A 16,603-nucleotide genomic window follows, 5' to 3' on the forward strand; every position below is an offset into this window, starting at 1 on the left:
AAATTAAAATTGATAAGACGTTGTTGCCAGTAACCGCTACTTCAATTTGAGTCTTGTCCCCTTCGACTAAATAGGATTGCTTGATGTCATACGCAACCATCAGCCTATCTGACAGCCCTGCAAGTAAGCAGCCGGCGTGAAATTAGAAAAATAAAAAAAGTGAAATTCTGTGATCGAGTGATTGTTTTTAGCACGGTTTGGTGAAATTTTAAGTTGTTTTCATCAGAAATCAACTAGTAATTGATCTTTGATTAACAAGTAGTGAAAGTAAACTGTGTTGGAGGTTCTACGTTTATCGAAAGTGGTAAAATTCGGCGAAAAGTATTCTTTGTTCGCAGGCGGATAGGTGTAAACAATTGTAGCAAAGTTAAACGTCCGTGTTGAAAATTAGCACGGTTCGTGGAATTTTCACCAGCTACTAGTGTTAAAACTACGGAAATTGTAAGGTATTAGTGTTATGATGTCTGGTTAGAAATTTGGGAGTGGATTAGTACAGGTAAGTGAAATATTTTGAGAAATAATGTGGACTTCCAGAAATGTGTTTGTATATGTGAGGAAGCCATCTTCACTGCCATGACAGGGATTCCTTCCTATATGTCCTTAATACGAACACAAAGCGCGAATCAACCAAAACATCAGCACCAACATTAGCTCAGCATATTTCTCGCATTTCGATGAACTTTCCTCTCTCAATCATGACTCACCTTACAAGTTTGGTTTTATGGTATCGTAAAACGGGGTAACTTTGATAATGCGGGTAACTTTGATAGTGCGTAACCCACCACATACTAAACGAAATATCATAATTTCTGTTAATCAGTTAAGCAAAACGAATGCAAAACTAAAGAATATTAGTATGACACTTCATGTAAGAGCGGTTTTCATTTGAATCAAGAACATTTTAGGCTTTTTATACGAATTTAAAAAATTTACACAATTTTAGCATTTTTGAAACGTTTACAAACAATCTGTTCTACGATCACTATTTGATGTAGTTTTGAATAGTTGGCCACTTATCCTTGACAGCCTAGTTATCATAGAACTTGAATGCGGTCTCAAATCTCTTAGCGAAAAGCATTTTCACAAACTGGGACCATTTTTGTAATCTAAGTCAGAAATTTCCATATAACGTTAAACGCCTAGAGGTATGCAATGCCCTACAAATGTTCGTTATTCATTCAATTTTGTTCGATTCATACTCCATTATCAAATTTACCCCAGAACAGAAAACCGACTTTCGATTATATGAAAAAATATATATCCATTCAAAATAAATCTTTTGCCAATTTATCGACTGTATCGATAGCTAGAATGCCAGTACTTGTTTTAAAAATATAAATTGTAAATCTTTGAAACATCATGTAAAAATATTCAAGTTTTCTTCGAAAAAACTATCAAAGTTACCCCGTTTTACGGTATTCCAAATGCTACAAACAAACGGAACGATGGTACTGACGCCAACTGAACTGGTATTACTGCTTCCATGCGCCGCAGAGAAGTTGGTTGATGTTTACGCGAGCGACGCGACCCAGTTCTGCTCTTTATTTTGGTGCGCCATCCACATTTAAGGTGATGGTTCACGTCGTTCATATTTCCATTTTTGTGTGCACATATCTAGAGAACTCAAGTTTCATTTTACGTTAGAATAATTAATGTACAACCGAGACAATACATGGTTTTGAATCCCAACTAGGATAGAACCTGTTTCTCAATTGCAATTTCCACATTCGACTATCGTGTGCCAGTACAACAGTACTCTATGACAAGGAAATTTCTATTACGCAAAGTTCCTGGACCAACCGGGAATCGAACCCAGCATGGCTTTGTTTTGTAGCCGTGGACGGTAGCACTAATCTAAGGAAGGCTCTTATTTCAATATCAGGTCTGAATTTGAAGTATTCAAATGAACACTAGCCCAAATATTTTGCCATAGGCAAGTGGTCCAACAATATTGTAAAAAAAATCATAATATAGTAATTATTATTGTTATTAATTTAACCTTGTTAGTAAATGACACCCGTTTAACAAAACAGGTGCCACACGCTCGATTTAAAACTCGCATAATGGATGCCAGATGACTAACAACAGTTGTCGCCGCGTCAAAGTGCATACGCATTAGAGCGCCCGGTTCAGTAATTGACTACCTGACTGCCTCCGGTGTTGAAAGCAGCCGCATACTTAATACTTAGCTTGCTTAGATTATCAATAAGCAATGTTTTTGCGTATTTAGGAGATATACTTCCGGTCCTCCAATTGAATATCATACCGATCTAAGCAACCTGACCAAAATCTAATAATAAATGGTTGTGGCCACAGTGTTGCAACTGAACATCTTTCTGTATACTGCCTGCTGCGATGAAGTCGATAATGTATACACGAAGTAGACTGTGCCTTCGTGTGGCAGCGGCGCCGTATGAGTTTATTCGGCCTACTGCCGCAGTTCAACGTTTATTTCTCCAGTCCAACCGAAGAAGAGAGTGCTTAGCTTAGAAGCAGTTCGAGACGGCACGGCAGTCCCATTAGCGCGTGCAACCCAACCGGACGGACTCAACTTTGGTCGCTCTGGTGTCGCCCACTCGAGAGGTAGCCAAATATCGTCGCGGTTCTTAGACGGCTCCAATTCACGCTGTTGTAAACCCATTGTGAAGCTTAATCTCGCTTCGTGCGCGAATAGCTATCGTGAAGGCTAAAGTTATAGAGTGTCACATCTGGAAGAGTGCGTTCGAAATCGCATACAAAATGTTATCGTATGCTTTCGCAGCAGTTGAACTGCTGCTACGGATCTTTTCCAAAGGATGTCGGATAGTGAAGCGAGAATTCCACAAGTAAGTGTTTGATTGCAGGTGAAGTTTATATCATTTGAATTGTGCAGGGTATGATTATTAGGCTGCTGAACGGGTCGATATTTTGCATTCTCTTTCATTAGAACGTTCTTACCGCACTTACGTAACTAACGCTTGAGAGTTGAATATCTCATCGCAGCACATCTAAGAGTGGCATAGACGAGTGTTGCACAGGGTACAAAGTCCAAATGGTTATTGCCTCTCAAACTCGCAAGCAAACCGGAATAGATACGTCATTTCTTTTACCCCGTTTCGCTCGATCCAGCTGATGGGCCATGTGTAGTGTACATACAGTATTGAGCACTACAGTTGCAACTTATTTGATTATTGGTAAGTTAGATCTCAGTTATTTATAAACTGATTTGAAGAGCAGAGTGAAGTTAAATTTGCTCTCAGACCATCTTCTTAACAAATTGGAAAAAGTAAAAAAAAATATGGTTTTTTTAATTTAAATTTAATTTCTTTACGAAAAGATCCTGGACCGATCGGGAATCGAACCCAGACACCTTCTGCATGGCTTTACTTTGAAGCCGCGGACTCTAACCACTCGGCTAAGGATGGCATCTAATCTTATTTTATCAATGCTTAAAAATGACATGAACTAATCCACTTTTTAAAGTTATGTCAATAATCAAAATTTGTCAATAAATTCACTTTAGTCGATTCGTTATTACTTTTGAACTCGTTATTGGAAAAATCACTTAAAAATATACGTTTAATTTCAAGTCATGTTTGAAGAACTTATATTGTATGGAAAATCTAAAAAGATGCAAATGTATTATCCAACACTGTAGGTATATGCTCCAATGCTCCACCAGTCCAGTGCTCATCAGTGGAAGAGAGCAAACGTTGAGCATCTTTCCGTCGCTGGAGAAAAATTGCGGCAATTCAATTTATGTTCGAGTGCATTACCCAGAGAAAGCCACACTCAGTCATTCGTTGAAGTGCAATGCCATGGCAAATGTAGATATGTAGTTCCACTCTCCATCTGCCCGTGAAAGCTCGGATGCAATTTTGATTGCTTTTTGAGCGAAGAAAGTGCAAAATTGTTTGTTTCGACGTCGAAATTTTTGCCACATAAGCAGACACACATTTCAAGATCAAGAACGTTGTTGATGAGTGTTTTGCTGAGGATCAAAGTTCTTGCATGAATCTCGAAGAAGATGATAGCTTATCGCGCTGCTGTGCCCGATCAGTGATTGAAAGCTAAAAAAACAAGTGCTTCAGTTTGGAAGGTGAAAATTTTCCGTCGATACCTCTGTTTGTGATAGCTATTGGCACCCGGAGCATCAGAGTGGCAGTGATTGTGAAATAAAGGACCGCTTTTGGCATTTGAGAACGCGAGCTCTTCATCTGAAGGTCAGTTGCGGCGGAGTTTTGGACGGTTTAATGATAGATTATGCATTCATAAATCTATAAAACTGGTTTTATATATTATTGTGACCAAGAAATGCAAATGCTGTTGCTCTATGGAAGGATAATAAAGCATTTTTGCGAGTCTTTCAAAATAAACCCTACTCCACACTATTTCTCAAAGCATACACGCAAACAAATTTTGTTGTATAATCTACCGAATCCATGGTAGAATTAAGAACTGCACCAACGATTTTCAACCGACTACAAAAATCTGTTAAGTTTACTACAATCTGGTGAAAATCACTGAGTAGTGCAGTAAATTTAACTATGTCCATAGTAGCATCCACTACAAAGCATTGTATTTCAATCCGTGACACCCACCGTACAACACAGTGTGGTCAAAAGTATGATGCTAAACTTCTCAAATCAAGAATGTTTCTAGTAAAAAATACTACAACTCTGGTTAAATCAACAGAAGAAATTTTCTTGTGTAGTGATGTTGACTATGTTTTGGTAGAGTTAACAGAATAATGTAGTCGGTTGAAAATCGTTGGTGCAGTTCTCAATTTTACCATGGATTCAGTAGTTTCTACAATAAAATTCATTTCCGTGTAGGTCAGCAAATCTTATCACCTAAATGATTGTGGAGATTTTCTTCTAAAGTTATCGCTAATAACTTCGACTGGCATGTACCAATCACTATGCTAGAAAAGCGCCACTTCGTTTTTTTTTATATATATTTGCGTTAGATTATGGAAACAGCACAACAAAATTGTCTCTTAAGATTCTTGATGGAATGCAACCCGAGACTAATCGAATAAAGGTTCAGTAATGCACCAGAGAACTACTCCCGGAACTCTTTAGAAAAACTTCACTAATTTTCTTTCAAAAAATCTTACAGAATATATACCAAACTGAATTATTTCAGATCTTACTGAGCATTTCCACTATTAACTGCTAAGATTATCGGAGGATTCCTGTAGCAATGTTATTGAAAGTATATCCTTGGAAAACTCTTAGGCAAACTTTCGAGGATTTGATTTTATTTTCTTAGAGATATTTTTGAAACATATTTGGCTCAGCAATAGCAGAATTCTTGATGGAATTCATGGAAAATTTACCAGCGGAAGGAAGTAGACCAGCAGACATCTGGAATTGATTGCAACAATCCTTACAGGAAGATTATTTGGAGGAAAAGATACAAGAAGGAAAATTTGAAGCCATCTGGTGGAATTAGATGTGTCATTAGGTAAATGCTTAGAAAAATAATTACTTAAATCCAGGAAAAAAAGCTCAACTAACCTTTGGAGTAGTTCGTGGAGTAATCTTTGCAAGAAATGTTAGTCTAAAACTCATGTTCTTCTTCTTGGCATTAACGTCCTCACTGGGGCAAAGCCTGCTACTCAGCTTGGTGTTCTCATGAGCACTTCCACAGTTATTAACTGAGAGCATTCTTTACCAAAGTGCCATTTTCGCATTCGTATATCGTGTGGCAGGTACGATGATACTCTATGCCCAGGGAAGTCAAGGAAATTTCCAACCCGAAAAGATCCTGTACCGATCGGGAATCGAACCCAGACACCTTCAGCACGGCTTTGCTTTGTAGCCGCGGACTCTAACCACTCGGGTAAGGAAGGCCTAAAACTTATGTGGAGTAACATTAGTAGCTGGATAAGTTAGATTCAGAGTGATTTGTTCAACTCTTAAAGACTGATCATTTTATAAAGTGAACTCCTTGTTTATGCTGTATCTTTTTTATTTATTAAAGAAATCGTATTCGGTTTTCTGTGCATCGTTCAACTAGTATTCTACAATTTTATGAAAATATAAGATCTGACAAAATGCTTTTTGGTAAAGAACTTTATAGTTTTCCATAAAACTCCTAACAAAAGCTGTTCTTCAAGGTAAACAATGATTTTCGTATAAAAAAATCCTCATCTCTGTGAACAAATTGTATGTTGATATCCTTCACTATTCTACTAAAGCTAGAGCTTGAAAATAACCAATAATATTTCACCAATACCTGACGCTAGGTAACTCTAGAAGTTCGTCCATTTATGGTCAAATTTGCTGAAATACCATCTATGTACTCGTAACAAAAAAGTAAAGTAAAAAGCGTGTTAAACATTGGTTTATACTACTCAAGAAACTCTATTTGTCTAATAGAGGGCTAAATCGTGAGTAGTTTTAATCGCATTCTTAAGCATAAGTTTTACTTTTTTGTCCTTTCATCGAAAAATCTCAAACTTTTAAAAACATGTACGCATATTTAACGATCTTCATGACATATTATGAAGGTCGCGGATCATTTGACCGAAATTGAAAACAATAATAAACATGCATTTGCAATGAATTTCAAAGCTTAATTTCAAAGAACAGTTTATTCTTAAATGAAGATAAATCATCATTGATATACAGCTCTTTAGTGTCAATTCAAGGAACAATGCTGAAAGTAGAACATTCTAAATGTAAGCAATTATTCACTTCTCTGCTCGGAGTAATAGCTGCCAGCCTAAGTTTTTCGCATTGCGTTTGTAGTCAGCTTTTGACAGTTACTAGAACGTTTTACGACTTATTCGTCTTTCTGTAGCATTGATTTGCTTCAATCCTTCTGATAGTACTTAGTAAATTGATTAATTTCTAGCAACCACAAGTTTGGCTTCTTCTTTTCACAACAGAGAAATTGTTAGCTTCTTTAACGTAATAATAAGCCTAAGTAATAATAATAAAAAGCCTTAGTTGCATTAACTATGAAAAATATTAAAATATGAAAGAACACCCTATGATCAAAAGAAGGAAAAATCTCTTATAAAAAAGTAAGCTAGTGTAATGCAAATCATTGGTAAATCGGTATAACTATAACAAACTGTCAATGATTTAAAGAAGGTAAAATTTCCTATTGAAATATAACCTAAAATACTGCCGATAGTAATGAAACCAGTACAAGTCGAAAGAATAACCTATGTTTAAAATAAGGATTTTTTTTTATGAAATTATCAAAAACATTTCAAACCCTAACACACCGTTGGTAGCCCAGAGACGAACCAGCCATTCAGTACAGGAGTGTTGCCAATTTTTATGATTTTCATTGTGCTTCGAGAGGTATTTTGTTAAAAGGGTGGCTAATTATCGAAAAACTAACTGTTCCTGATAGGTTTTTCTTGTACATCAATACATAGTAAATACTTCTATTAAGATATTCCTGGAAACTCAAAGGTTTCTTGAAATGAAATGTACTGCATAATCGAAATATTTCATATAAATTGTACGCTGTTTGAGAGCATATTGAAAAAAGTATCTTAGAAAAATATAATGAAATAAAAATTCGTACTTTAGTTTGGATAAACGTGAGGAAAACACTGAAAAAAATGTAATAGACTTTTTATCAAAACTTTACATATCGCATACTTTACATACATCGCATTTTTTTTCATGTAGTGCTCTATGACTATTATTATTATTTATCTTTATTTGAGTGGCTTTTCGCCCTTGGCGAGTTCGCCACTTAAAACTGCTCTATGACTTTGTTTAGAATTTTTAACAATTTTCCATTGATATCATAAATAAGTTTATTTCAGGGGATATTGAATATATGGTTCATGTCATCATAGCAATATAAGTTCTAATAAAGTCAACTTTCCCTTACTAGATATTGAAGGACCATCGAGTTAGGGAGGTATTGAGATACAGAACACATATACAGTAATGACCCAATTTTGTCAGCCCCCGATTTTGTCGACCCCCGATTTTATCTACCCCCGATTTTGGCACCCTTTTTAACCCGATTTTAGCACCCTTTTTGACCCGATTTTGTAAGCCTAAAAATTACATTATTTAAATATGGATAAATTGGGTACAATCATAATGTATACAAAGTCAAGTATGACCTTGGCCACGCCTATACGATCATCTAGAGCAGGTCTGCCCAACATATTTGGCTCTTTTTCGACATAAATGGTTGGTGCGTTCGCAAGAATAGACCAATATGAGCAAAATTAGTCTCAAATGAAAGCTTTATAGTATATCTGTTTAATCCATGCTGAAAATTTTAAATTTATATTAGATTATTCGCAAGCGATTCAAGCAAAGGTAAAAATCAGTCCGATCCGCGGGCCGGATCATTTTTTGGACTTAATTGCTTCGGTAGCAAAGAGGTTGATATAAATTTTAAGTTTGCAGCATCAATTAGACAAATATACAACCAAGCTTTCATTTGAGACTAATTTTGTTCATATTGGTCTATTCTTGCGAACGCACCACGAGAAAGAGCCAAAAAAGGTTGGGCAGGCCTGATCTAGAGTTTGAATTCACTTTGTATCGCAGTTGTCACAGAACGGAGTTACATTAGGGATCTTGTAAAATATTACGGTTCATACAAAAATAAAAAAAAATAAAACGCTTTAATCATTAACAATATGATAAAACAAAGTCCATAAATGAAAATTATTTTGAAAAGTAGTCAAAATTTTTTTCCCGATTTTAGCTTTTTCCCCATTTTGCCAATCCTAAATGCAACAAGGGGCTGGCAGAATCGGGACATTAGGACATTACTGTATTTCAAATTTTAAACGTCACATTATTTTGACAAAATACATTCGAAATAGTAATTTAAACGTGAAAAATTATGCAATTTTACTACATTTACCTATGTGACATTTTTTTAACAGTCAGCAAAAATTGAAAATTTAAGATACAAATTCATAAAATTTATTAACATTTCATGGATATTTTTAACTTTTCGTGAAAATATCGAGTTAGAGAGGTAAACTCACATGGGAAACTGGAACAGATAGCATCGAGTTAGAGAACATCGAGTTAGAGCTAAGACAAGACGTGACAGGTCAAAGTACAAAAACGAAACCAATTGCCTGTCAAAAAAGACCACTTCTCATTGGTCGTTTTGGCAAAGGCCTACTTCACATCGTTGAGTTGGATTGCAACAGGGCACTTTATTGTTAGCCCGGCCGTTCATAAATTAGATTTTTAATCAAAAGTTTGGGAAATTTTAATGAAATCTTTTTGTTTCAAATATATTCATATTCGATGTTATATTCAAATAATGTGCTCCTACAATGCAAACATGAATAAAAAATACCTATTTGTAACTAACATAATGAAAATTATGTCAATTCCTTCTAAAAATATCGCTAGTTTTGAATTTTAACCTGTTTTTTTTAATATAGCATCCTCTATTGTACTAAATAAATGAACCGTGTCAGAAACAATCAAAATTATGAGCCTTGGTATTTAATTTTGTTCACATGATTTTCTTAAAAAGGATACTGGTAACACTGGATTTAGGATCGTCAAGGTTATCGGTTGAAAAACAACGGGGCAGTCTTAGTTCAGCTGTCACGTCCTGTCCTAGAGTTAGAGAGGTATTGAATTACAGAGGCAGCAAAGCATGCTAGATTGAAGGGACCGCGCATTCCATCGAGTTAGGGGAAACATCGAGATACAGAATATCGAGTAAGGGAAAGTTGACTGTATTTATATTTTGCAGCGTTTATCGCACAATTGGCATATGTGTATTGAAGTGAAGCAAATTTTGAAATTTTGGCTCCCCTTTGCTTAAACGATTTTTGTTATTGTAAATAGCACCTTTCCAAAGTTTGAAATGATTCGGTAGAAATTTGACTGTGCACACGCAATTTGAAGTTTATATGGAGATTACTATGCAAAACGCCAACTTTTTGTGTTCAGCCCTCTATCTCTTCGTCATAATATTTTATAGAAAAGTGAAAAAAAACTCTTCTCATGTGAAATCCTTTCAGCTACAACTTTGCCGAAACACGCATTTTTATCAGACGTCAGGATAAACTGTTATTCATCATCATTAAGTGGATTTGCATGTAGCATGCTTCACCAACTGTTTGGCAGGCAACAGTGGTGCTCCTGGCGGGAAGAATAGATCAAAGTAATCCAGGCTATTACAACATCCTTTATCAAGGTTTGAGGAATGAGTTTTTACTATAGGATGAAAAGTTTGTACCTTTTTGATTCATATCACGGACACTTAAGGCTCCAGTGAAGTACAACTCTGGGAGGGAGAAACCGATACGAAATTTCTGTACGTCATAGTGAGCCGAGATTCTGCTGTCACGAACTGTCACTGTGAGCCCAGATCTTAAACAACGGACAAACATGGAAAAAGCGCGTAATTGATCAAAACATATTTTTGCATTTCATCAAATGTGACAAAAAATCGATTGATAAGCTATTCATGCCTATTCAAAAGTAAAGTCACGATAGCACCTTTTATTCTGATTGAATATAAAGTATTCAAATACGCATAATTTTACTTTTTCTAATAAAAACAAAAAAAAATGCATAGAAAACTTTTGCCCTTTTTTCATGTTTGTCCGAAAAGTTCGAAGGTACACAACAAAAAAAAACTATCGATTTTCATCAAGTCTGCCTTGATTGTCGTTGGCAAGCTGGAGTTTTCTTGCAGTTTGAAAAAAAAAATGTGTCATATTTCGTGTGTAGTATCGGTGCCTCCCTCCCAGGTACAACTTATCATTACACATATAAATTGAATCGTTCTGTACAAAACTTTGACGTAATCAGGCCTTGCAAACACTTAAATTTCGAATGGTGGGTGAAGATTCCGATTTCACATCTTTAATTCACTTTAATCAATAAACATATTCGGCCTCTTCATGATTTTTATTTCGGACACAACCACACTTTTGCTTCATATTCCGGACACTTTGATTCGAATTCCGGACAGTTCTTGAAAAACACAATCAGAATAATCGAATTATTATTTAAACGCACTAAACCGTTAGAAAGACGTTAAAACTAGTTGAACATTGTAAATTTTTATGGATTGCTATGTAAAATGTTGATAAAGATCATCTTTCAAATTGGGAACTTTATGACGGCGCATTTTGAAACATTTCGAGTGAAATCTTTCCCATACAAAGTAGAGTGTCCGGAATTTGAAGCTGTCCGGGTTTTGAATCAAAACGGTACTTACATTCCAGTACTAACGTGTTTGGAACATTTTTTTAAATTTCTCCATAATAATTCCATATAAACCTACATCGTCTTTAGGCAACCTTTAAATCATTACCTATAAAGCAGAACACCAACTTTTTTTATGGTTCTCTAACTCGATATTGAGATACAATATTGAGTATAGGAGAGTTCCCGTCGATGTCAACGGAAAAAATACCTAGTATTCGTTCTTGCTTCCGTACAGCCCAGCTAGGGCCCGAATGGCATCACATAGAGAATGCCTTGGGAAACACGTGAACGTCTCGTAACTACAAGGTACAAACTCTGCCCATCTGCAGCAGTTCATTGAACAGAATTGAAATAAGTGACAATATCAGGTTCAGTGTATTAAATTATACTTCGACTCACCTTAGGCTTACAGCCGTTGGCTAAAGCACCCTTTAAAAAATCCATTGATATCTTTTCAAAATGATCTTACACAGAGAAATATTTTTACCTAATTTTTGAGTTTACTTTACCCAAAATTAAGTATATCGATTATAGTTTCAACCCAAAATCTCTCGGTTTTCTCTTTCTCCCACACGAATGTTGTCAAAAATAGAGAGAGCTGCATCTACCCAATGGGGGTACTTTGGCCCAATAAGCCAAATTTGAGTAAATGCAACTTTTCTTATGTTTGGGTCGAAAGAACTCAATTTTGCGTTAAATCAACCCAAAATTGAGTATATTTTTCTAATGGAATTAAAGCCAAACTACCTAGTGGGGACCTTGGAAATTTAGCCAAAATTGAGTTATTGGGCTCTACTACGGAATTGCGTTGAAACAACCCAAAATTGAGTTGAATTCCGTCTCCGTGTAGTATTTCGTTTCAATCAATTAACGCTGTTTTACTGCTAATGCACTCACAAAGAGCGTGGAGAATTGTCATTGTCATACCTACACTGACTGCAGTGTTCGGCCGACCACCTTGACTAATCAGCGAGCAAAGTCACCGACTTTTCCCTTAAGGTTTTTTTTTCCGGCAGCCATGTCCATTTGATATGATTTTGTTTCGTTAGGTGTTAAGCTGCTCAATAAGTGGCAGCTTTGAGTTCATTCAATATGATTTTGAACATTGGGTGTAGCTTACCTCCCAAGCTAAAACTGGTTTTGGTTCACAAGGAAGTTAAGTTCACCTTCAATGATTAATTAATTCTTGTTGGAGATTTGCAATTCCTCTAATTTTGACTCCAATCTAATGAAAAATAATAAGAGGTGTTGCGTGAAACGTCGGTGCAAAATGGGTTATTTTCAAAAATAAAAATAAACTCAGAATAAATAGTAAAGCGAAGTAAAGAAGTAAGTAAAGAAGTTTCTTACTCTTCCTTATTTAATCGTTATTTTATTACTCAACAGCGCCTGCTCTAAAACTAGTCTATTAGCATTTTTAAGGCGTTTTTACAGTTTATTTTTTGAAAGCTTAGAAATTTTTGAACTAGTTAATTTTACCATCCATAAATCATAACTAATCATTGAAAATTTTGCTGTTTGCAAACAGCATTGTACATCACGGCCCAAAAACACCAAAAACTTCACAACCATCCAAATCCCACCTTTTCAGCTGTTTGGACACGAAGAGAGTTATTGGAGTGAGATGCAGGTGCTAAACTCAAGGTCACCTGGCTATGAATTTGAAACCCGTTCCACCAGTCAGCTCTTGTTCGTTGATGTTAATTTGAAAACTCGTCACTGATCTAGAAAACAAGAGACTAGGTATTGGCGTTTGGTGAACCACAAATGGGCTTGAAGGATTTTATTGCAGTAGGATTTTTTTTATTCAAAGGTAAAAGCTTCTCTTGTAAAATGCAAATTTCAATCAGTTTGATGCATAGAAGAATATTGAGTTTATGCTGCCGAATCGAAACTAGCTATAATCTAGAACGATGGTTGATAATTTTACGTACCGTAACATGGAGTAGCATTGATCTTTTTTTTCAGACTTTTCTCAAAAGTTTCCAGTGAGAATAAAAATGTTAACAACTACCGAAAGCTAAACATTACATATATTTTGCAATTGGATTAAATGGACAAATTGATGTTCATTTGAAACCTCTTGAATCACGGATTTCGCCTAAATGTTTGCAATTATCTGTATATAAAGTAAAAAGTCAATTTGCACAATTGAACATACCTCTACAATGTTACCCTGCTGATCAACGATACTCCGTTTTACGGTAAGCTGATTCATAATTCAACGACAAGGTGGCCCTAACAACCGTTGCGATAAACGCACAGCTATTCAGCAAGATCATGCTGAGAGTCGAGAGTTCGAATCTCGTCGGTTCAGGACTTTTTCGGGTTGGCAACTTACTCTATTCCTACGAATGCAATGATGGTCAATCGGCAAAGGAAGCTCTCAATCAACAACTGTGTAACTGATAATAAATCTTCGAGCTGTTTAGTAGAATATCTATAAGTAGATGAAAAAAAAAAACGAATTTAGTACTATACCATGTAATTCCACTAGAGTTTGTATCCTTTGACAGATACGCGTATTTCGACCTCAACTGTAAGGCCGTCTTCAGTGTCGTGTACTAGACTCGACTTGTCTAGTACACGACACTGAAGACGGCCTTACAGTTGAGGTCGAAATACGCGTATCTGTCAAAGGATACAAACTCTAGTGGAATTACATGGTATAGTACTAAATTCGTTTTTTTCATCTACTTAACTGTGTAACTGCTCATAACACAATAAGCTCAGAAGCAAACTCTATCCCAGTTGGAACGTAACGTCAGAAAAAAGAAGAATAACGACCACAACAAATCAAAAGTCAACGATAACCTTGGTTTTTGAGTCGAACAATAAAGTTTGTACAAAACAAAACTTTGTATGACCTTGAAATTCAAATTGGTTTCCCACCATCGGACTAAAGGTATAGATGCGGCACTGAGTTGATCCAAAGAAGAACCGAAAAGCGTTCGTTGACTTTTTTAGCGGCGATTGGGCGACCGTATATTTGCATAATGATGAAACAGCACACCACTGGTCATGACAATATGATGGTTTTATCGGTCAATCGAATACAATAAACGATAGCATGCCGCTCCCCCTGCACCTACGACCGATTCACGTGTTTGGCCACTCACGTTTAGCCGGGCGGACCGTCGCGGTCGTGCCGTGTTCCCAAAATCGTTCAGTGTGAGTGATTGTTGTTATGTTGGTTTTTCAGTCACAGTAAATATAAACAGGCGGCATGTTGAGATTGTGACGGAAGTAGGGCTTGTTCCGAACGGTTGTCTATGTCCTACATTGGCGTATGTACCTATTCTAATTTGCTTTCCCAAAATCAGAAACAAAGCGATTTGTAGATATATGAAATACTACGTAAATTTCTCCATCTACTTAAAAGCACATAATAAGTAGCGTGACGAGTGAAAACAGACAGGAAGCTAACACAAACACGTGATACAGTTTTTGTCCAATTGCAATACCACGTGGTTCGACCGAAAGAAGGCTAAAGGAATTTTTGGATGGATATAAAAAGTGCCCGTACCACAACAATTTTTCAATTTTCATTTATTTAGTTAACATCTAAACAGATAAAACTGAATCAACAATTTCACGCCACAATACTCGGTTCGTAGCAGCTTCTCTTCATCCTTTATTCTGCCCCACGTTTGGCAAATCTATGCGCTTTTTTTTTGTTTCAACCGGATCCGAAGCGAACACCATCTTTGTAGGGTTGCTCTCCGGCATTAACAGCATCCTTCCAGCTTTGGCCACATTCTGGATTCCTGGGTTCGCCGTAAAGTTGCGCGAGCTCGTGGTTCATCCTTCGCCGCCATACACCGTTTTCCTGCACACCGCCAAAGATCGTCCTAAGCACCCGGCGTTCGAAGACTCCAAGTGCTTGCAAGTCCTCCTCGAGCATCGCCCACTTATCATTCTTGTGGAGGCCTTAGTAGGCCTGACTTTCATTGATGATGCGCCTCCGTATTTCACGGCTAACGCTATTATCAGCCGTCAACAAGGATCCAAGGTAGACGAACTCGTCGACCACCTCGAACGTATCCCCGTCTATTGTAATACTGCTAACTAGGCGAGAACTGACACGTTCGGCTCCATCTGCAGGTGTACAAGTCTGCCACCTTTTCAAATGTTCGGTCGACAATGTCCATTCATCCGCGAAGCAAAAAAAAAATGACTGGATCTCATGAAAATCGTACCCCGGCTTATAAATCTCGTGAGTATTCCGAAAAGGCTGTTTTCGTTCAAGATTCCACAGCTCTATACGGTCGATACTATCGTATGCCGCCATGAAATCGATGAAAAGGTATTCATGACATTTTTAATGACAAATTTTAAAATATTTTTGTTTCAATAGCAATTTATACACTTCTAGACATTTTTTTTAAAGAATGCTGAAGCTATTTCATCATCAAGACTGAACGGAGCTTTCAAGTGCATCAGTATGCTTCTTTCGAAAGTTTTTTTTAGTACTGCGTTCTCGTACAAAAAGATTATGCATCATTCATTTCCAAAGGTCATTTGAGTACCTAAGGCAACTTCAAGGGTGCAACAGTAAAGTGTTGTTTGGATTTGTGAGAATACCCAAGTAACCACAAGCATTATAACATTGCACGTATTCTACTGCATATCAATAAAACTGATGCGACATTGCTTTTATTCGAGAAATTTCAAAAGCTGTCAGGCAATAGAGCATTAATGCTGCATTACAAATGTATCAATGCACTAATGATACTTTATGAATTGCTTGGTTGATTTATAAGCATTATTTCATTAGTTCGACTATATCAGGACCCTTTTCCACTTTGAAACTAGTGGTAGGCTTACGGCAATGTAGCTGCTTTATATAAGCAATGTTATAATGCTCCATGGTTACTTGGAATATGTTATGATAAAAAAATTAAATGTGTTTTCACAAGTATACTTTCAGTTCTGATCTGCTTTGAATCGTGTTACTTAATTTAATTGGCATCAAATATTCGGAACACTTGAAATACGCTCAAGAATTCCGGAGTCATTGAAAAAATTATCCAAATTATCAGTCATTAAAAATACTCAAATTCAAATTCGGAGTCATTAAAAAATACTCATCTTAGTCATAAATTTAGCGGAATTCCTGTAAAAAGCATTTATATTACTCAAATGTCATTCTTGAGATACTCATCTTATTCATATATTATTAGGAAATTGTCTGATACATAATCGTATCATTTTAAATTAAATTAAGAAAATACCTATCCCATTCTCGTTAGAATTTCCTTTGAAACACTTCTTTGTATGCAAATATTACTCTCGCGATGCTTATCTCCTATTATTCAAAAATGTTCATCTATCCTAGTCTCATTAAAAAAAGTTGCCAGAACCTTTGAAATGCCCAGGTATTCAATCATTTTTCTTTTGAAAAACAAGTAATTTTTGGACTGGTTTCGAAT

General features: G+C 36.3%; 1 protein-coding gene across 2 annotated transcripts in view; it reads left to right on the forward strand.

Moving 5' to 3' along the window:
• The first annotated feature begins 2,472 nt into the window (after nt 1-2,472).
• Nucleotides 2,473-16,603, forward strand: part of LOC5567582 (fatty-acid amide hydrolase 2-A) — a 28,825-nt gene continuing 14,694 nt past the window's right edge. The window contains exon 1 of one of the 2 annotated variants that reach the window (XM_001651775.2): nt 2,473-2,825. In XM_001651775.2, coding sequence (XP_001651825.1) covers nt 2,740-2,825 — 86 coding nt within the window. In that variant the 5' untranslated portion in view covers nt 2,473-2,739. Of the gene's footprint in view, nt 2,826-3,760; nt 4,203-16,603 lie in introns of those variants that run through there. The other variant, XM_021849300.1, reaches the window with a different exon arrangement.

This window comes from Aedes aegypti, chromosome 3, assembly GCF_002204515.2.
Source record: "Aedes aegypti strain LVP_AGWG chromosome 3, AaegL5.0 Primary Assembly, whole genome shotgun sequence".
NCBI classification, from domain to species: Eukaryota; Metazoa; Arthropoda; class Insecta; order Diptera; family Culicidae; genus Aedes; species Aedes aegypti.